We start from the raw sequence: 22,376 nt of genomic DNA, 5'->3' as shown, positions 1-22,376 counted from the left end.
TGGGAATCACAGGCAAAGAGAAGGCAGTTGAAGCCATGAGAGCAGATGAGTTCTCCAAGGGAGTGGGTTCAGATGGATAAAGAAGGACTCGGAACTAAGCCTTGAGGGACTCCCACAGTTAGGAAGTGGGAAGCCGAGGAGGAGCCCATGAAATAGACTGAGGAAGAACAGCCAGAGAGATAGGAGGAGAACCAGGAGAGGACATAGTTTTCAGCGAAGCTGAAATTGGATAATGTTTCCAGGAGATGTGGGTGGTCGACAGTGTCGAAGGAAGCTGAGAAGTCAAAGAGGATTAGAGTGAATTAGAGCCCGTTGGATTTGATGACTAAGGAGGTCACTGGTGATGACCTATAAGAGGGTACTTTCGGTGGAGTGAAAGGAACAGAAACCAGATTGGAGGGAGTCAAAAAGAGAATGGGCAGGGACTGTCTCTGCTACTGTATTGTAATTTCCAATCGCTTAGTATTAGTACAGTGCTCTGTACACAGTAAGCACTCGATAAATATGACATTGAATTAGAGGAGAAGGAGTGGAGGCAGCAGATGAAGACAACTCTCTCAAGGAGTTTGGAGAGGAATGGTAGGAAGAAGATGGGGCAATAACTGAAGGGAGTCGTGGGGGTCAAGGGAGGGGGTTTTTTTTAGGATAGGGGTTCCATGATCAAATTTGAAATAATGGAGAAGTAGACACCTGGAGAGCAAACAGTTGAAGATGGCAGCTAGGGAGGGAAGAAGGGAATGGGTAAGTGTTTTGATAAGGTGCGAAGGAATAAAGTCGGATGCACAGGTGGAGGGGGTGGATTTGGGGAGGAGGCAGGAGATCTCCTCTTGAGATATTGCTGGGAAAGATGGGAGAATTGAAGAGGGGGCAGGAGGAGGGAAGGATTGGGTAGGAGAAAGAGAGATTTGGGGGAGATCATGCCTTGTGATTTCAATTTTCTCAATAAAGTGGCCAGGTCATTAAGGGCAAGACAACTGCATAGTAGTTGTATCGATGCCACATAGTATAGGTCTTTCGCATTTCACATATTGGTCCTACAGAGTGATCTTTAAATTGAAGAAGTTGGTTTGAACCAATATAGAGGCATTAAAGATAATCTTCCATATGGAATCAGATATCCAAATAATAGCATTACTAACAATAACGATACTGTGTTTAACAAATGCGACGCTAATGTTGGTGATGGTTATAATAATAATCCAATAATTATAGTAGAACCATAGGACCTGAGTTCTAAACCCAACTCTGCCAACTGCTCATGATATGACCTTGGACAAGTCACTTAATTTCTCTATGACTCACTTTCCTCAACTGTAAACTGGGGATTAATTTCTCCTCTTTCCTACTTAGACTGTGAGCCCCATGTGGGACAGGAACTATGTCCAACCTGATAAACTTGTCTCTACCCTAGTACTTAGAACAGTGCTTTACATTTAGTAAGCACTTAACAAATACCATAAAAAGACATATTTAATCCTCATAGCATAGGTAAGGAAACTGAGGCACAGACAAGTCAAGGGGCATGCCCAAGCAGAAAAGTAGGGAAGCCGTAATTAGAATCTAGGTCTCCTGACTCCCAGTCCTGGACCCTTTTTACTACCTAACATTGACATACTCCTCATTCACCAGTAAATTCCTGTAGATATAAGAAGCTTAAAATAGGGAAGAATCAGGCTGGGAAGGAGGGAAAAAATATGGGAAAGAAACAGAAACATTTAGTGAAGCCAACATAGGTAATGGGGAAGAACTATATCACAGCACAGGAAAGGAGGAAATAAAAGACTGAAAGGGGAAAGAATGGAATAAGGGGGAAAAAAGAGTCCAAATCAGCACCTAATAAAATTCTCCCCAAAATAAACTTGCTTTGAATTTGGTCTCCTCATTGCTTTTGTACTGCAGACCAACTCACACACTTCTCTCTTCTAATACCAACCTACTCGCTGTACCTCTTTCTCATCTAGTTCACCACTGGCCTCTGGCCCACATCCCACCTCTGGCCTGGAATGCCCTCCCTCTTCATATTCAACAGACAATTACTCTCCCCACAATTACTCTCCCCACTTTTAAAGTCTTACTGAAGTCACACACATCTCTTCCAAGAGGCCTTCCCTGACTAAGCCCTCATTTCCTTTTCTCCCATTCCCTTCTGCGTTGTCCTGATTTCTTAAGTGCTTACTATGTGGCAGGAACTGTTCTAAACGCTAGGGTAGATACAAGATAATAGGTTGGACTCAGTCTCTGTCCCATGTGGGGCTCACCGTTTTAATCCCCATTTTACAGGTGAGGTAACTGAGGCAGAGAGAAGTGAAGTGACTCGACGAAGGTCACAAAGTAAACAAGTAGCAGACAAGTGACAGTTCCTTCTGACTCCCAGGCCCATGCTCTGTCCACTAGGCAACGCTACTTCTCATCAGCCACACTCCTTCTCCTGGCCTACTTCGCTTTTACTAATCAACACAAACAGGTGCTAATCACCACCCAGCCCATTCCTCTTTATCTCAGTGACTACAATCAATCTTTAATTATTGAGTGCTTACTGTGTGCAGAGCTCTGTACTAAGTGCTTCGGAGATACCATATAACAGCTCTGCCATTTACCTGCTGTGTGAACTTGGGCAAATCGGTTAACTTCTCTGGACCTCAATGAACTCATCTGTAAACTGAGGATTCAATACCTGTCCCCCCCCTTGTGCTTAGACTGTGAGTTCTGTGTGGGACAGGGACTGTGTCTGACGTGATTTTGCTCTTTTATCAAAATGTGCTATTGTCCATGTTAAATAAAATGTTCAAAATTAATGTAGTAGTTGATATTTCATTCATTCTCCAAAGTCAACCTGTTCAACATGGACAAGTTAAAGTCCTGAAAAACAGGCAAAAGGTACAAATGTAAAATAAATTAGAATTGCGTCCTCCTTTCCTTTTAAATACATACAATAAATAATTTCCTTTTAAATACATACGAGTCATTTACAATCGCTGCTTAGAATTCCTTAACTCCCATTCTCTCCTGGACCCCCTCCAATCTGGCTTCCGTCCCCTCCACTCTACCGAGACTGCTCTCTCTAAGGTCACCCGTGACCTCCTTCTTGCCAAATCCAATGGCTCCTACTCCATTCTAATCCTCCTTGACCTCTCTGCTGCCTTTGACACTGTCTACCATCCCCTCCCCTCCATACCTTATCTCACCTTGGCTTCACAGACTCCAGTCCTCTCCTGGTTCTCCTCTTACCTCTCTGGCCGGTCATTCTCGGTCTCCTTCACAGGCACCTCCTCCCCCTCCCATCTTTTAACTGTTGGAGTTCCTCAAGGGTCAGTTCTTGGCCCTCTTCTGTTCTCCATTTACACTCACTCCCTCGGTGAACTCATCCTCTCTCACGGCTTTGACTACCATCTCTACGCAGATGACACGCAGATCTACATCTCTGCCCGTCCTCTCCCCCTCCCTTCAGGCTCGCATCTCCTCCCGCCTCCGGGACGTCTCCACCTGGATGTCGGCCCGCCACCTAAAACTCAACGTGAGCAAGACTGAGCTCCTCATCTTCCCTCCCAAGCCTGCTCCTCTCCCAGACTTCCCTATCACCGTGGATGGCACGACCATCCTTCCCGTCTCTCGGGCCCGCAACCTCGGTGTCATCCTTGACTCGTCTCTCTCGTTCACCCCACACATCCTATCCGTTACCGAGACCTGCCGGTTTCACCTTTACAATATTGCCAAGATCCGTCCTTTCCTCTCCACCCAAACGGCTCCCTTACTGCTACGGGCTCTCGTTATATCCCGGCTAGACTACTGTGTCAGCCTTCTCTCTGATCTCCCTTCCTCCTCTCTCGCCCGGCTCCAGTCTATTCTTCACTCCGCTGCCCGGCTCATCTCCCTGCAGAAACAATCTGGGCGTGTCACTCCCCTTCTTAAACACCTCCAGTGGTTGCCTATCGACCTCCGCTCCAAACAAAAACTCCTCACTCTAGGCTTCGAGGCTCTACATCACCTCACCCCTTCCTACCTCTCCTCCCTTCTCTCTTTCTACCGCCCACCCCGCACGCTCCGCTCCTCCACCGCCCACCTCCTCACCATCCCTCGGTCTCGCCCATCCCGCCGTCAACCCCCGGGCCGCGTCCTCCCGCGGTCCCGGAACGCCCTCCCTCCTCACCTCCGCCAAACCGATTCTCTTCCCCTCTTCAAAACCCTACTTAAAACTCACCTCCTCCGAGAGGCCTTCCCAGATTGAGCTCCCCTTCTCCCTCTACTCCCTCTACCGCCCCCCCTTCACCTCTCCGCAGCTTAACCCTCTTTTCCCCCCATTTCCCTCTGCTCCTCCCCCTCTACCTTCCCATCCCCTCAGCACTGTACTCATCAGCTCAACTGTATATATTGCCATTACCCTATTTATTTTGTTCATGAAATGTACATCGCCCTGATTCTATTTAGTTGCCATTGTTTTTACGAGATGTTCTTCCCCTCGACTCTATTTATTGCCATTGTTCTCGTCTGTCCGTCTCCCCCGATTAGACTGTAAGCCCATCAAATGGCAGGGACTGTCTCTATCTGTTGCCGACCTGTTCATTCCAAGGGCTTAGTACAGTGCTCTGCACATAGTAAGTGCTCAATAAATACTATTGAATGAATGAATATAAAACTAACACAGTGGTTAGCACATAGAAAGTGCATACCAAATACCATAATTTATCATTATTACTGTAATTAATTAATTAATGTAAAAGAGACATCAAATAATCTCTGAAGAAGAATTGAGAAAAATCCAGTGAAAGAACAAACAGTAAGCCAATAAAGAAATGTTTTCAAAGGTCTATAAAGAAGATTCAAAGGCACGCTAAAACAAAAAAAAAAATAACAGCATTTGTTAAATTTTTCTTTTGCATCATCATCATCGATGGTATTTACCGAAAGCTTAGTGTGTGCAAAACTATCATTCATATTTATTGAGCACTTAGTGTGCACAGCATTGGACTAAGCGCTTGGGAAAGTACACTACAACAGTAGACACATTCCCTACTCACAACAAGCTTACAGTCTAGAGGGGGAATACCTCAGTTTTCTATAGCACAAACAAATTTACTAATTAGTTCATTAGTTAGTGCTCATGACAACCCCATGAAGTAGGGAGACAAGGCAGGTATTACTATCTCCATTTTACAGATGGGGATACTGAGGTACAAAGAAGTTAAGTGACTCGTCCACGGTCACACGGCAGGCTAACAGCACAGCTCGGACTCGAACCTGGGTTCTCCGGCTTTTAGGCCGGTGTTCTGTGGCTTCGCCACACCGCTTCCGGGCACTTGGAAGAGTACAATACAATAGAGCTGGTAGATGTGTTCCCTGCCCACAATAAGCTTAATCACAATAATCTACAGGGGGAGGCAATACTACAAATAAATATTTTAAATCAATCCATCAGTTATAATTATATATCATAGTATACTGTTTTCTAGATACTACATAAATGCTTTGCGGCTGAGGGTGGGGTGGATATCAAATAACCAAAGGTCACAGATCCAAGTGCATAGAAAAAGCAAAAGAGAGTCCAAGGGTTGTTCTGTTGTTTTTATAGCAAAGGAAATTGACATAACTTGCAATCAAAGGATGACGCTGATTGGACATCAAAAACTGTGATAGTATTATAGGTATTTAAAAGGAAAGGAGAACTCAATTCTAAATTTATTTTAAATTTGCACCATTTGCCTGTCTTTTAGGACATTAGCTCGTCCATGTTGAACAGGTTGACTTTGGAGAATGAATGAAATATCAACTACTATATTAATTTTGAACATTTTGTGTAACATGGACATTTGCATGTTTTGATAAAAGAGCAAAATATGCAGAAGTTCATGGAAAATTCCAATTCTTTTTAATTTATATCATTAAAGCTAGAGAATTCTGATTTTCAAAGTATCTATGATAGTCTTTAAATAACACATTTTTAGTGTATTTTAATGGTGGACATAGTTAAAAATGGTTCAAAATTTCCAAACTTAAGAAAGATCAGCACTATAAACAGCATTGCAACTTGTTCTAACAGGTGAAACTTAAGGTAAGTGTAGACCCTTTCTTTAATCACCAGGCTTCTGGTTTCCTCTTTACTTTTTATCAGTATTAAAGGGAATAATTGCTGTGTTATTGAATTAAATGCTGAATACATACCGTTACTTCACAGTTTCAATGAATTATCTATGGAATCAAGTTGATTTTTTATTTGCTTATTTGTTTTCCTTGCAATCACAAGACGATTATCCCCTATACCTTGTATCTTGAAAAATTAACAGGAGGGAAATGTTAGTAAGCAATCTCATTAAGTCTTTCTGTTGATGTTCATTTTGTATTAAAGCCAAATTCAGAGAGCAAATAGAAGCTGGTGTAATTGTGATGTTTAAACTAAGTGACCACCAGTAAACTGATTTGATTTTTTTTAAGAGCTTACGCAAGTTTGACAAAGGGAGGTGTTGGGATAGAGTGCTGTTCTTGATTGGCCTGTCTTGTTCACTCCCACCGGTCTTTAAATCATTGTCTAGCTCTGAAAAGGTACATACAAGTAAACTCCGTTACAGGTCTATGCCATTCCAAACAATTAAGAAAGGAAAGTAGAAGATTGCATAATTGGCTTTAAGGTAAACCTAAAATATCTTCTTTTTAACAAATGTGTGTATAATATCGCTTGTTTATCTTAAATGGCATTTGCCGCTTTTCCAAATTTAAAGATGTTAAGAAAATGTACTCTGGGAAAATGTACCCCGTTATAAATTTAAAAAACCAAAGATGATTTGGGGGAATTTTCTCAGCTCCACCTATAATCCTGACTGCCAATCTCCTTTTTGTTTAGACATGAAATTTTGGCCACAGATAAATGTGATTTCTGGTTGGAAAAGCATTGAGAGGAGAAAGATTGTAAAAATGGTCTACTGATGTCCCTGGGGAATGTAGGCCGTTCCTAATAGCTCTGATAAGTCACTCTTGAATTCATTGATGGAATGGTCAGTGTCAGGATGAATTTATAAAGGCAAGTTACATGTTATGCTATGGCAATTTCAAACTGTTGTATCATTGAAACTTTCCAGTCACATGAAAAGCTACTTTGAGAAAATAAAGAGGAAAATACTTTCCAATGTAGCACAGGTTAATAACTCTCTCTTTACCTTTCTGCTTTGTCAATTCGTTCTAAATATAGGTTATGCTTGGACTACTGTCTGGTCAAATGAATGGTCCCTTCTCTTGCTTTATTGCTTTTAGTTATGCTTTTTATTAAAAAAAAATTAAAGTTCTAAAACGAGTCTGCAATTTTGAGGAACAAAATGACTAGGGAGTAGACATATTACTGTATATTTAAATAGAAAAACCTCAATTATATGTCAAAATATCTGATTGGGTGGCAAGGATAAATTATCTCCATAGAATGAAGAGATTTCAGGAAGATTCAATAACACCATTTTATCAGCATCCTTCTAACCTCCCCTTCCTCACCCATAGATTTCAGATTCAGTTAAAACACCACCAGAGGCAGCAAAGCTGTGCAAATTTACAAGTTGTTAGGAAAGAAGTCATTGATCCAAGTGTTTATGTCTCTGGATCGCAAACCTTCAGAAAAGCAACGGGTTTAAAAAAGAATTTTTTAAAGCAACTGACAGTATTTCTCTACCAAAGTTACATTTCAGCATTAATGCTTTACAATAATTCTTATGTTGAAAATTTAAAAATAATTTGGGGTTTTATTTGAAAGCCCTAAAATTTGAGTTCTTTTGAGAATATCAGATCAGCAGCATTTGAGTTGGGATAAGGGACATGATGTCATATGTTTTCTTGGGATTTTCAAAGGTTATTTACAAAGCTGTTCTAAGCTCTGAATAGCCGGTGTTTTTACAATACTAATCTGGCTCCTTTCAAAAAGGGTAATTGATTTTTGTTTTTAGATTCCATAGAGTGGAAGCCATGTTTTTATGAGCAATTGCCGAGGTGGAGAGCTAATTTTTCAACAGTACTTGAAAGCATAGCTAGGTCTCTTACAAAATACTGCTGTGCTACGTGTGGCTTGCTTCTGAAGAATTTAACTGACCAACATTTGACAAGTTCGAAAAATGTGAGCAAAGTACATGTAGGTATGCCTAAGTCAACTGTGGGGAAATCCATAAGCAAAAATAGCTTATTGAAATTTCCTTTTCTCTCATGAAGTATTTTTAAGAAAAATGAGGCAATTGGAAAAAGTAGAAAATAGAGCAAGAAAAATCTATGGAAGATAGACAAATACTGTAAGTGTGCCAGGTTTTTACCATTGTTTAAAGTGAATTCTGCCTAGGAAAAGAAATATCAGCAACAAAAAAGAAACAAAATCAAGGAATTGATTTTTTTCTTCCAAATGTTGCTCAGGCTTAAAATGAGCATTCTCCTTGAGGTAGTTTTTGAAAATCATTTCTTAATAATAATCAGCCTGACTAAATTTTAAGACAATAGAATGATACTGTTAAGAAAATTGGTTATGAAGATGTGTATGAAAATAGTTATTTTCCTTTAAATTATATATCTTTAAATTATTTATATCATTTATTCATATTCATTTCTGTCTCCCCCTCTAAATTGTTAGTTCATTATGGGAAGGGAACATTTCCTGCTAATTTTATTGTATCAAGAGTTTAGAACAGTGCTCTGTACATAGTAAGTGCTCAGTAAATTCCACTGATTGACTGATTATTGATTTACTTCCCTTATGAAAGCTTTGGATTTGGTTATCTGCTACTTTGTTTTAGCTATGGGGTTTAAACAAGTCCTTGGGTTCAAGACGATTTTACTTGCCAGAGATGACAGCACTTAAATTTTGGACATTGCCTTGTGTCTATCTGCTTTACTTCTTGCTTAACATGAGTTAGACACACCAAACAAAAACAACACTCAAATGTCGATCCTTCAGTGCTAGGTTGGCAGATATAAAAACAAACAGGACAGATATCCCAGTTCAAAAATTGTCTTTCCCAACTGCAGTATTCTTTTTACTTTCAGTTATCAGTCAGGATCAATGTTTACCCTACTTAGGAAAGGTCATAGCTTTTGGTTCTTATTCAAGGGCAATTTTAACTTACAGTTTTATTTCATTTGAAGTTGATATTTACTCCTCCTGTAAAATTTTGGACTTTTCTTTTTTTTTTCTTTTAATTCACCCAGAACTGGGCTTCTAGATTTGTGGGCAAAGTTAACAAAGACACTCAAATATTTATTAACTGGTGTTCAAATATGGGTATCTGCCCTGGGATACATATGCCTCTCACCCCACAGGATCAAGTAAATGTTTGATTAAACCCTATGCACTTAATGTTGTGATGGCGTAAATAAGTTTGTTTTAAACTGTTGTCTTAGGAATAACCTTGTTGCACCCTAAAGAGTGAAAGTTTGGTGGAAGCACAGGTTTCTATGAGTTGGGTTTTTCCATAAATAATTTTAGACCATGAAAGTGAAAATAGAATGCTGAATGTCCTCAGGGAAATTTGAATTTAAAGGTTATATGTTCTTACACTTGTCTGAGGAAAAAGTCCATTTCTCACCACTATAAAACTGAGAAAGCCACTATAGAGTGTATCTAACTGAAGTGTATGTTCAAGGAGAAAATAAATTAATTGTATCTATAATGCGGACCTTCTAAGAAAATAAGTGTAATAATTGTATCTGGTGAACCTCTGTAGTCTAAGGACTATATTACTATTATTTTTATCTTTTCAATTAATCTTGGGAATACGTTTCATAAAGCTCCACAACGCTCTATTTGTGGCAAAACTTGCTTTGGCCCCTCCCATATGTCAAACCTTTGCCCTTCTAGCCAATCTTACTTCTTTTGCTTCTAATTGTATAAAGCGAAGAAAAGTCACCCTGAGTTTTAAGAATCCTTGGATATCTAGAGAGAAATGTGGTTCAGATCTGAATTGTTAAACTTTGGTAAAATGCTGAGGAGTTTCAAAATCCTCAGTGATCATTAAATATTAAATTGATTAAATGACTTTCTCATGTAGCAGCAAGAGAACCAGTGTCTGGGAGTCAGGGAGTCAGCCGGGGTTCTAATCCCAGCTCTGCCACTTGCCTGCTGCCTGACCTTGGGCAAATAACTTCCTTATTCGTCTTGGTACCTCTGCTCCAGCAGCTGTGAAACAGGAATTGAATACCTGTTCTGTCTCTTACTTAGACTGTGAGCCCCCTGTGGGGCAGGGTTGTGTCCAATCTGGTTGTCTTTTTATCTGCTTAATACAGTGCTTGCCACCCAATAAGTAGTTAACAAATACCACAGTTATTCCATGCACTAGTAATAACAGTATTTGTTAAGTGCTTATTTGTGTAAGCATTGTATTAAACACTGGGGAATAATAATGTTGGTATTTGTTAAGCGCTTACTATGTGCAGAGCACTGTTCTAAGCGCTGGGGTAGACACAGGGGAATCAGGTTGTCCCACGTGGGGCTCACAGTCTTAATCCCCATTTTACAGATGAGGGAACTGAGGCACAGAGAAGTTAAGTGACTCGCCCACAGTCACACAGCCAACAAGTGGCAGAGCTGGGATTCGAACTCATGAGCCCTGACTCCAAAGCCCGTGCTCTTTCCACTGCGCCACGCTGCTAAGAACACTATTGATTGATAGCCTTCTAGTCCTTCGCTTACAGAAGTTGGCTCACTGTGTTGCTCTTTTTATTTAAACTGCTGAAGCAAAGCAGAGTGAGTACCATCAGGTTTTAGATATTCAGTTTTTCCTCCTACCTTACCTCGCTGATCTCCTAACCACACTTTGGTCCTCCAACACCAATCTACTCTCCGTTCCTCGATCTCATCATTCTCATCGCCCTCCCTCCGGCCTGAAACTCCCCGCCACTTCACATCCAACAGTCAGCCCCTCTCCCCACCTCCCAGCACTTAAAACAGTTCTTCGCACATAGTAAGCGCTTAACAAATACCATTATTATTATTAACAAATCTGTTACCGGTTGTACATTCCAAGCGCTTAGTACAGTGCTCTGCACATAGTAAGCGCTCAATAAATACTATTGAATGAATAAATAAATTACGGATAAGTGCTGTGGGGCTGGGGGGGGCGGGGGTGAACCAAAGGAGCAATCAAGGTGATGCAGAAGGAAATGGGGAAAGAAGAAATGAGACCTTAGAGAAGTCCTCTTGGAGGTCTTTACCACTCACACCAGCTCCACAGCACTTATGCGGTGTCTTCTCATACTCTACTGTTTCCTCTATCAGTAATTTATTTATTTATACTGTAAACTCCTTGTTTTCAGGGATTGTGTTTACCAACTCTGTTGAATTGTGCTTTCCCAAGTGCATAATACAGTGCTCTGCACACAGTAAGTGCTCAGTAAATGCCATTGATTGATCTAAAATCAACCTGTTGATGGTTAGAGCAGGCAGAGAGCATTATGAGGCAGGAGCCAATAGGAGTTAGCTCCATCTGAAAAAAAGCACTAAATCGCATTAGAAGCAAAAGGCCAAAGACCTAAATCCCTATTGCCCTCCCAAGATGTGGCTGTGCCTGCTCACCAGGGATAGAATAATGATAGTAATAATAATAACTGTGCTATTTTTTAAACAGTTACTATATGCCAAGCAGTGTTCTAAACGCTAAGGTAGATACAAGCAAATCAGGTTGAACACAGTCCCTATCCCACATGGGGCTCACAATCTTAATCCCCATTTTACAGATGAGGTAACTGAGGCACAGAGAAGTGAAATGACATGCCCAAGGCCACACAGCAGACATGTGGTGGAGCCTGGGTTAAACGCAGATCCTTCTGATTCCCAGGCCCAGGTTCTCATCTACTAGGCTATGTTGCTTCCCTAATGTTCTCTTTAGGCCAGTGACTGGACATATTTTTTCATCCACATTTGACTCATATCTAGAGAAGGAGCGTGGCTTAGTAGAAAGATCACGGGCTTGGGAGTCAGAGGCCGTGGGTTCTAATCGCGGCTCCACCTTTTATATCTTATCAGTGACTTTGGGCAAGTCACTTAAACTTCTCTGCCTCAGTTACCTCATCTGTAAAATGGGGATTAAGACTGTGAGCCCAAGTGGGACAACCTGATTACCTTGTATCTACCCCAGTGCTGGGCACGTAGTAACCACAAATACCATAATAACAAATACCATAATAAATACCATAGTAATAACAGTATTTGTTAAGTGCTTATTTGTGTAAGCATTGTATTAAGCACTGGGGAAGAACACTCTTGACTGGTGGCCTTCTAGTCCTTTGCCTACAGAAGTTGGTTCACTGTGTTGCCTCTTTTTATTTAAACTGCTGAAGCAAAGCAGAGTGAAGTACCATCAGATTTTAGATTTTCAGTTTTTCCTCCTACCTTACCTCGCTGATCTCCTAACCACACTTTGGTCCTCCAACACCAATCTACTCTCTGTTCCTCGATCTCATCATTCTTATCGCCCACCCATTGCCCACGCCCTCCCTTTATTACAAACATAAGCACTTAACAAGTACCATAATAATAATAATAATAATAATAGCGTACAATCAGCCAATAAAAAGGACAACACTATACATACATGTATATATCTACATTTCCATAGTAAATGAAGGGATGTGATATTCATCAGATTTTCTGTTTTTCCATCTGTAATACAGGAATTTCAGAAGAAACATTTCAGAGGGAGAAATATCTCTCTTAGGCAGTTTACATCCAAAAGGGGATACAAATGCTAACAATTTCCATAGGAATATAAGGTGACTGATATTGCCTCCTGGGAATTAGAGAAGCATCATAGCCATAGTGGAAAGAGGAGGGACCTAGAAGTGCTAATTCTGCCTCCACCACTTGTCTGCTGTGTGACCTTAGGCTAGTCACTTAACTTCTCTGTATCTCAGTTACCTCATCCGTAAAATGGAGATTGGCTCTGTGAACCCTCTGCAGGACTGGAAGTGTTTCCCACCTCATTTTCTAGTACAGTACCTGGCACATAGTAAGTGCTTAACAAATACAATAAAATTAAAAATAAAAAAAGAATGTACATATAATCAGTTGCCTTAGATGGTGAGTCTGTGTGGGACAGGGACTGTCTGTTCTTATTATACTGTATTTACCTCAGTACTTGGCAGATAATAAGTGCTTAGCAAATGCCACATTATTACTATTATTTTCATTATTATTAGTGTTAGTTTCTTTAGGTTTGATTCATAATACATATCGTCTAATTCTATCCAAAATAGTTTCAATTCTAAATGCAGTAGGTTGAGAATGTATTTATAAGCTGAAAGTTCTTTGCGAGCAGGGAAAGTTTCTACCAACCCTGTTGTACTGTATTTTCCCAAGTGCTTAGTGCAGTGTTCTGAACACAGTAAGCACTCAATAAATACCATTGATTGATTGATTGACTTATTCACCCTGCAATGCTGCTGGGAAACCATGTGTTTCTTCTTCTCACGTGTTAGTTTTCCATCAGGATCAAACAGATATTGAGCAGTTAACCCAGTGCCATATTCATTCCTGGTTGTGAAACAGGCACCTTTCGAATGTACTTTTTCAAGCCAATAAGCCACCAGTGACCATAGCTAAAGTTTCCAAAAAAAAAAGCTTTGTTTTTTGGTGAGCTTTTTTGTATAAAGATCCAGCGTGGTGTTATTGTGCTTTCATTTATCCATCAATTTCCTAGTCTACAGAAGTTTCCTTTTTTAGTATAAGCTCAATGATTCACCCTCATTTATCTAATTTGAGGGAAATTATAATGAGTTTTTTTGTGTTCTGTTTGCAGAACAGAGTGTTCGGAAAGTCAACACATGGTGCGAGAACCTTAAGCAGAAAGCACAGTATATTGTTTGCACTGAAGGAGCTGGTGTGGAGAGGAAAAACCGCTGATACCGCTCAAATGGATCGCATGGAACTGCGAAAAGTCAACATCGAACTTGATGAGGAGAGCAGTAGTGGAGAGAGCATTCAAGACAGCTACACAGAGATGGAAGATTCAGAAAAGGTCACGATTAGCAGGTAGGCCGTTTTAAAACCGTCGGGATCAATGCGAGGGCTGAAAAGTGACATTCCGGGAGGCAACATACAAAGTGAACTAATCTGTTAATGATTTATCTGGAAGGCTGGGGTGTAATTCCCGCTCCAAATGATGAAACAGATTTTGGGGGGGTTCATTTTATTAAGCCCTCAGACTCCACCTTCTCTAGCAAAATAACACATTGTTTACTCAAGACACTTCGAAATGAGTGAATCTTCTTGCCCTCCTGTTCCAAGCAATCTACACTGGTTTGGTATATCTGGATGCTGTTAGGTATCCGTCACCCAAATGCTAAGGAATCAATCTGTTTGGAAGTGTACTCTATGAAACGGGATTATTGCCATTTGCTTATGAATGACTCCATTTAATGGCAAACTTTGCGGAATCAAACAAAATACCTCAGGAGTCCATTATAGGCCCTCCTCAAAAGAACCTGAACATCACCACGACCGATGGCTGCCATAGTGCCAAGAGAGAGATCCACCTCCATTAAAGGAATCTATGGCTATTCAGTTTAGAACTGCTCGTGAAGCCCTTACTATTAATTAGCCTTGGAATTCTCCAGAAACCAGGCATCCTGTCCTTGGGAATTCGGTCTCCTTGCAACTCCGTGGGTGTTGATAAAAGCAAAGCCTCTCATTGACTTGAAAGGAAGTTTCCTAGAGAGACCAGCTTGCAGAGGATTACGGGGAATGAGGAGATACCTGCCTGGGAACACTTTTACATAAAGGACCAGCTTTGGCCCACAGAGACCAATTGCTGAAAGAGAAATAAATAATGCTTTATATCAAAATTGGCAAGATTGCCTAGAGATTTGTGCAATACCAACTTTCATTGTTCCTGGCTTCTAACACTGGCCATTGTTTAGCAATTTTAAGAGCATGTATTTTTTTTTAAGAGCAGAATTTTTTTGATCCCTAGATATAAATGTTTACTGAGATTCATAAAGATGCTTTAGTTGAGAATTGCTGTATTTGTGTTTCCAATTTGCATCATCTTCTTTCTCCAGGATATTTAAAACAAAATGGGGCAGTTTCTATTTTATTTTCTGCAGATTCTGGCTTCTTAAATGTTCTCTGACCAAAACTGATCTCATTACAAAAGAATAGCTGCTTAAATTTTCATTATAAAAATAAACAAGTCGAAACCTCAAAAAAACAGATGAAATTATCTTTCTTTTACTTAGCAATTCAAAGTTGTACAAACCTAAGGCAGAATTCTTGGAATTTGGGGGGTTTCATCCCAATTGACCCTGCATTCTTTGCAGATTTAAGTTAGTTACTTTACCCCCACAAGACACACATACCACCACATTGTTTTCCCATAACATAAAATGGAATTTTAATGATAAATACTTTAATAACTACATGTACAGAGAATCTGTGTGGACTAAGGGAAAGAGCACGAGCCTGGGAGTCAGAGAATCTGGATCCTAATCCCAGCTCTGCCTTTTGTCTCCTGTGTGAATGTGGGCAGGTCACTTCACATTTTTGTGCCTCAGTTTCCTCAACTGTAAAAATGAAGATTAAATATCTGTTCTCCCTCCCTCTTAGACTTTGAGCCCCATGGGGGACAGGAACTGTGTCCAACCTGATTAACTCCAGCACTTAGACCAAAGTTTGACACATAGTATTTAATAGCTAGCGTAAGAAGAAGAATAGAGTAATAGCCTTAATTCATTAAACTTCAACTGAAAGACTTGAGATGCCTCAGTAGTAGTAACAGAACTTATTAAATGCTTACTGTGTGCAGAGCACTGTACTTAGCACTGGGAGAGCATACACAGGTGAGAATTAAACAGGGTTCCTCTCCCTCAGTGATGCTTAGTTCTTCAAAGAAAGGAACTATTAGAGGGTGAGTAAGAATTTCTTCACAGCATGATCTCAGTTCCATGGTGAGAATTGATTCTGGTCAGTTCAGGCAATCCTGTGTTTGGTTTTCCAATTTGCAGCTTTTTCTTTCTTCAGCACATTTAAATCAATGGAACTGGATTTTTTATAAAATTTTATTTTGTGCAGAGTCATAACACTTTATTTTGTGTAGAATCTGACTCCCCAAATGTTTTCTGGCCCAAGCTCACCTCAAGACACTAGTATAACTACTTAGATTTTTATGGCAAACATATACTAGGGAAAAAACTCTCCAAAAAATCATATAGAATGATCTCTCTTCGTACCATGAATAAGAAATATTCCAGAATAGCCAAGAAGGGAAGAGCCTTCCTAAGTGGCCTAAACATAAGTGTGGGAGTTAGTGGGACAACTTTAAGGAATGCAGCCAGAGCTTGGGGTTCTAGGTTCAGCTCTGCCACTGGCCTGATGTGTGACCTTGGGCCAGTTCTTTGACCTCTCTGTGCTTTGGTTTCCTCTTTTGTGGCATGAGGTGGCAGTATTCCCTCCCTCCCAATAATGCAGTGAAGGTAAACTAAGGACAAAATAATAACAATAATAATAAGTGACATGGCCTAGTGGAAAGATTGTGAGCCTGAGAGTCAGAGGACCTGGGTTTTTAACCCAGATCTGCCAGTTGCTTGCTGTGTGATTTGGGACAAGTCACTTAACTTCTCTGGTCTCAATTTCCTCAACTCTAAAATGGGGTTTCAAAATCTGTTTAAACCTGTTCTCCCTCCTACATAGACTGTAAGCTCGAAGTGAGGCTGGGACTGGGTCATGATTTATGAAACATGAGTTGATTAATGGGACATGAGTAATTTGTATCTGCCCCAGTGCTTAAAACAATGCTCAACACATAGTAAGCACTTAATGAATACCATAATGATATTAGTAGTAATAATAATAGTATTGCATTAATTGTGATAGTATCAGCAATGGTATTCATTCAGTGCTTACTAGGCACTAAGCCCTGGGTTAAGTGCGGGATAAGTTCAAGAAAATTTGTAAATTGAGGTCGGGCAGCACTATCTTCATCACAGGAAAGCTGTTTAGGTAAACTAAGGTAATAATAATAATAATGATGGCATTGGTTAAGCGCTTACTATGTGCAAAGCACTGTTCTAAGCGCTGTAGAAGATACAAGGTTATCAGGTTGTCCCACGTGGGGCTCACAGTCTTAATCCCCATTTTACAGATGAGGTAAAGGAGGCACAGAGAAGCTAAGTGACTTGACCAAAATCACACAGCAGACAAGTGGCAGACCCGAGATTAGACCTGAATGTCCTCCCTCCTCACCTTCGCCAAACTAACTCTCTTCCCCTCTTCAAAGCCCTACTGAGAGCTCACCTCCTCCAGGAGGTCTTCCCAGACTGAGCCCTCCCTTTCCCTCTGCCCCATCTCTCCTCCTCGTTCCTCCTACTCCCTCCCTCTGCTCTTCCCCCTTCCCCTTCCTACAGCACTTGTGCCTATCTGTATATATTATTTATAACTCTATTTTATCAATGTGTATATATCTATGATTCTATTTATCTTGATGGTGTTGACACCTGACTACTTGTTTTGTTTTGTTGTCTATCTCCCCCATTTAGACTGTGAGCCCATTGTTGGTCAGGGATTGTCTCTATCTGCTGCCAATGTGTACATTCCAAGTGCTTAATACAGTGCTCTGCACATAGTAAGCACTCGATAAATATGATTGGATGAATGAATGAACAATAATAATAATGTGTGGCTGAGTGGAAGGAGCACAGGCTTGTGAGTCAGAGGTCGGGGGTTCTAATCCCTACTCTGCCACTTGTCTGCTGTGTGACCTTGGGCAAGTCACTTAACTTCTCTGGGCCTCAGTTACCTCATCTGTAAAAATGGGGATTAAAAAATGTGAGCCCCATGTGGGACAATCTGATGACTCTGTATCTCCCCCAGCGCTTAGAACAGTGCTCTGCACATAGTAAGCGCTTAACAAATACCATAATTATTATGAATGAACTAGAACCCACTATAATAATAAGAGTTGTAATAGTAGTAATAGTAATAATAATCACCACACCCTAACCTACATCACCCTACCCTCAGCCCCACAGCACTGATGTTCATATCTGTAATTTATTTATTTGTATTAATGTCTGTCTCCCCCTCGAGGCAATAAGCTCTTGTGGGAAGGGAATGTTTCTCTCAACTCTATTGTATAGCACTTTCCCAAGCATTTAGTACAGTGCTCTGCACACAGTAAGTTCTCAATAAATGCAATTGATGGATTGATTGATTCACCCTTAGGACACTTGACATACACCCACCCTCAGCCCCACAGCACTTATGTCCATAATTTATTTATATTAATGTCTGTCTCCCCCTCTAGATTGTAAACCCCTTGTGGGCAGGGAATGTGTTTAAAAACTTGGTCATATTGTATTCTCCCAAGGACTTAGTGCAGTGTTCTGCACACAGTAAATGCTCAGTAGGTACCACTATTTGATTGATGTAGTACTATTGATTTTTCATTATGAGTTCCAGTGCAGGGCTCCACAACGTGGTCCCAACTTCTCCCAAAATCCCCAGAGAAAGGGAAAATGCAAGGACACAAGTAGTGTCCCACACAGTCCTCCACTCCTTTCCCTTCCTCCGCTCACCGGGCCTTTGTTCTATGTTCTCGCCCTGATTTTTTTCCCTTAGAGGATCTCCAAGCTGTTTGGAGATGCAGGTGTCCTAATGGAAAGGGCACAGGAACAGGATTCAGGAGACCTGGGTTCTAATCCTGGCTCTACCATTTGTCTGCTATGTGACCTTGGGCAAATCACATAGCTTCTCTGTGCTTCAGTTTCCTCATCGGAAAAATATTAAAAACCAGTTCTCTCCTTATTTGTGATATTTGTTAAAGCATTTAACAAATGCTTAGTATAAATGTTTAGTATAGCCAGGCCCTATACTAAAATAATCAGATTGGACACAGTCCATGTCACACAAGGGGCTCACAGGCTTAATCCCCATTTTATATATGTGGTAAATTCATTCAGTAGTATTTATTGAGCGCTTACCATGTGCAGAGCACTGTACTAAGCGCTTGGAATGTACAAATCGGCAAATAAATGAAGATGTTAAGTGATGTGCCCAAGGTCCCACAGCAGGCAAGGAGCAGAGTCGGAATAAGAACTAAGACTCCCAGGCCTGTGCTCTTTCCACTAGGCCACCCTACTTCCCTCTCCACTAGACTGTGAGCACCAGATGGGACAGGGACTAGATTTGATCTGTCTGTGCTGAGCCCCAGCACTAAAAATAGATCTGCTGCTGGAAAGGAACTGTAGAAATCCAACCCCAGGAGTGGAGTCCAAATTCAGCCCTCCCACAAAAGGCCAGGTCTCATTTGAGTTCCATTGGCTGATAATCCTCCAGCCGGAGAGGGTGTTCCAGAAAGTGAGGGAATTGTTTCTGAAGCAGAGGAATTATTCCTGGGAGGGAGATATCTGTGGAGGATTGGAATGGGGCTGGTGTATCTGGGAGGGAGGGGTTGTGCCAGAATCAAAGCCATTTCTCAGATGAGAAGAACTATGAGGGTAAAAAAAATCAAAGAGTGCAATGTGAAATGTGCCAGACAGGGGCAAGATTATTTGGATGGGCAAACAAACGGGGCCAAAATATACCTGGAGCAAGAATGAACCTAGACGAACCTAGGAATGAACCTAGAATTTTGAAGTTACTGACTTTTAAAAAAAGTTATTAGATTACTGCATCTCTTTCGCGACTATCCAAGGTTTTCTTTCCCTTTCACTTCATCTCATCATTTTTTGTCTTCACAATAAATCAAATTCCCTAATCTTTTTATGTTTAGCATTCAGGGTTTGCAGTGGGGAGGGGGAATCCAAGAGGCCATGCTGCTCAACTTCTCTGCTATGTGACTGTGGGCAGATCACTTCACTTCTCTGTGCCTCAGTTTCCTCAACTGCAAAATGAGAATTCAATACCTGTTCTCCTTCCTATGTAGACTGTGAACCCCATGTGGGACGGGGACTGTACTCAACCTGATTAACTTGTATGTATCCCAGAACTTAGAACAGTGCTTGACAATTAATTAATTATGGTTTTTGTTAATTGCTTACTATGTTCCAAGCACTATCCTAAGTTCTAGGGTGGTTACGAGGTTATCCACCTGGACATAGTAAACGCTTAACTAGACTGTAAGCCCGTTGGGGGCAGGGACTGTCTCTATTGCTCTATTTTACTTTCCAATATTTTACTTTCCAAGTACTTAGTACAGTGCTCTTAGTACATTAAGCGCTCAATAAATACGATTGAATGAATGAATGAATAAATCTAGGGATTTATAATACCTTCTTTGCCCCTGCTCAATTTTTCAGGGTCTTCCCCCACCTTCATGAACCACATGTGGCATAATGGGAAGCAGTAAGATATAGTGATAGGGCACATGCCTGGGAGTCAGAAGGTTCTAATCCCAGCTCTGCCACTTGTCTGCTGTATGACCTTGGGCAGGTCACTTCACTTCTCTGGGCCTCAGTTACCTCATCTGTAAAATGGAGATTGAGATGTGAGCCCCACGTAGGACAGGGACTGTGTCCATCCCCATTTGCTTGTATCCACCCCAGCACTTAGTACAGTGCCTGGCACTTGGTAAGCGCTTAACAAATACCACAGTTATGATTACCAGTTATGATCATTATTATACATTATATTGTTAGGATACACTATACCAGGGTCACTACGATTCATCATCGGTCAGGTGTGGGGATGGAGCCGCAATGGTCGCAGCAAGCTTTCCATGGTCTTTCTTTAGGGAAGTCACATCCTGGAGAAAGAGCATGGCGTAGTGGATAGAGCAGGGGCCTGGGAGTCAGAAGATCATGGGTTCTAATCTTGGCTCCCCCACATGTCTGCTGTGTGACTTTGGGCGAGTCGCTTGGCTTCTCATTGCCTCGGTCACCTCATCTGGAAAACGGAGATTGAGACTGTGAGCCCCACGTGGGACAGAGATTGGGTCTCACCCAGTTTGTCTGTATCCACCCCGGAGCTTAGTACAGTGCCTAGTACATAGTAAGTGCTTAATAAGTTCTATAATTATTATTGTTGTTATTATATTTTTTCCCTGTATGTTTTTCACAGGCAGCACAAAACTGTGTTTAAAATAGCTGTGCTCTTCCTGACTCAGACTGTGGGTTGGAGACTGTGGCTACCTGCTTATAATATATATCCCAGCAATTACCACAGTGCTTGACAGATAATAATCACTCAATCAATTAACCATAATTACTGAGTACTTTCATTCTTTCAGTCATAATTATTGAGCCCTGTGTGCAGAGTACTGTACTAAGTGCTTGGGTGAGTACAATTAACAATAAACAGACACATTCCCTGCCCACAGTGAGCTTACAGTCTCGAGCACTTACTGTGTGCAGAGCACTGTACTAAGCATTTGGGAAAGTACAATATAACTGAGTTGTACAGGCACGTTCCCTGTCCACAAGGAAGCTGGATGGCGTAGTGGATAGAGTGTAGGCCTGGGAGTCAAAAGGTCATAGATTCCAATATCTGCTCTGCCACTTGTCTTCTGTGTGACCTTGGGCAAGGCACTTCACTTCTCTGTGCCTCAGTTACCACGACTGTAAAATGGGGATTAAGACTGTGAGCCCCACATGGGACAACCTGATTACCTTGTATCTCCCCCAATGCTTAGAACAGTGCTTGGCACATAGTAAGCGCTTAACAAATGCCATCATTAGTATTATTAATAGAGGGAAGTGTAAATAAGCAGGTAACAAGTACCATTATTATTATTATTGTTGGCACAGAATGTGGGGATCATTTCCCAGAAATCAAATATAAAGATGGCCTAATGCCTACCTGTTGCATATTGGATATTGAAAATGAACAAAACCAGGAAACAGTGTGCTGTCAAGCCAACAGTCAAAGCTGACTCCCCTCTTCCTGAAGTCTTTCTTTTTACTCCTTCATGTCAACTCCTGCTAACACTTCCATGGGAGGCAGTGTGACTTAGTGGGAAGAGCACAGGTTTGGAAGCTAGAGACTTGCACTGTTGTCCCAAATCTATCACAGTGCAGCTGTGGTACCTCAGGCAAATCACAGCCTCTCTATGCCTTCGTATTTTTTCTTCTGTCAGGTGGGGTAATGCCTCTCCCTTACAGGGTTGGTGTGAGAATAAAATGAGTTACTTGTAATGTGAAAATGAAACTTTGTTAATCCTGTATCATTTCCCTCCTTGACTATTGCCTCAGCCCTTGCTGGGCTCCCTACCTCCTGTCTTTTCCTGCTCCAGTCGATATTTCACTCTGCTGCATGGATCATTTTCCTAAAATATATTCAATCCTTACCCCCCCCCACTCCTCAAGACCCTCTAGTGGTTGCCCATCCACCTCTGCCTCAAACAGAAACTGCCTACAATTGACTTTGAAGCACTCAATCGGCTTCCCCCAAACTACCTTACCTCGCTGCTCTTCTACTACAACCCAATACACATACTTCACTC

General features: G+C 41.2%; 1 protein-coding gene across 3 annotated transcripts in view; it reads left to right on the top strand.

The window, feature by feature from the left end:
* The window catches only part of SLC38A4 (solute carrier family 38 member 4), a 175,246-nt gene that overhangs the window by 101,128 nt on the left and 51,742 nt on the right, over window positions 1–22,376 (top strand). The window contains exons 1-2 of one of the 3 annotated variants that reach the window (XM_029057882.2): window positions 5,705–6,046; window positions 13,743–13,975. In XM_029057882.2, the coding sequence (XP_028913715.1) occupies window positions 13,857–13,975 (119 nt within the window). In that variant the 5' untranslated portion in view covers window positions 5,705–6,046; window positions 13,743–13,856. Of the gene's footprint in view, window positions 1–5,704; window positions 6,047–6,523; window positions 6,621–13,742; window positions 13,976–22,376 lie in introns of those variants that run through there. The other 2 variants (XM_029057881.2, XM_029057880.1) reach the window with 2 other exon arrangements.

The sequence above is a fragment of the Ornithorhynchus anatinus genome, chromosome 2 (assembly GCF_004115215.2).
Source record: "Ornithorhynchus anatinus isolate Pmale09 chromosome 2, mOrnAna1.pri.v4, whole genome shotgun sequence".
NCBI classification, from domain to species: Eukaryota; Metazoa; Chordata; class Mammalia; order Monotremata; family Ornithorhynchidae; genus Ornithorhynchus; species Ornithorhynchus anatinus.
The sequence above is the reverse complement of the archived record's forward strand: the minus strand, read 5'-3'. Positions and strand labels throughout refer to the sequence as shown.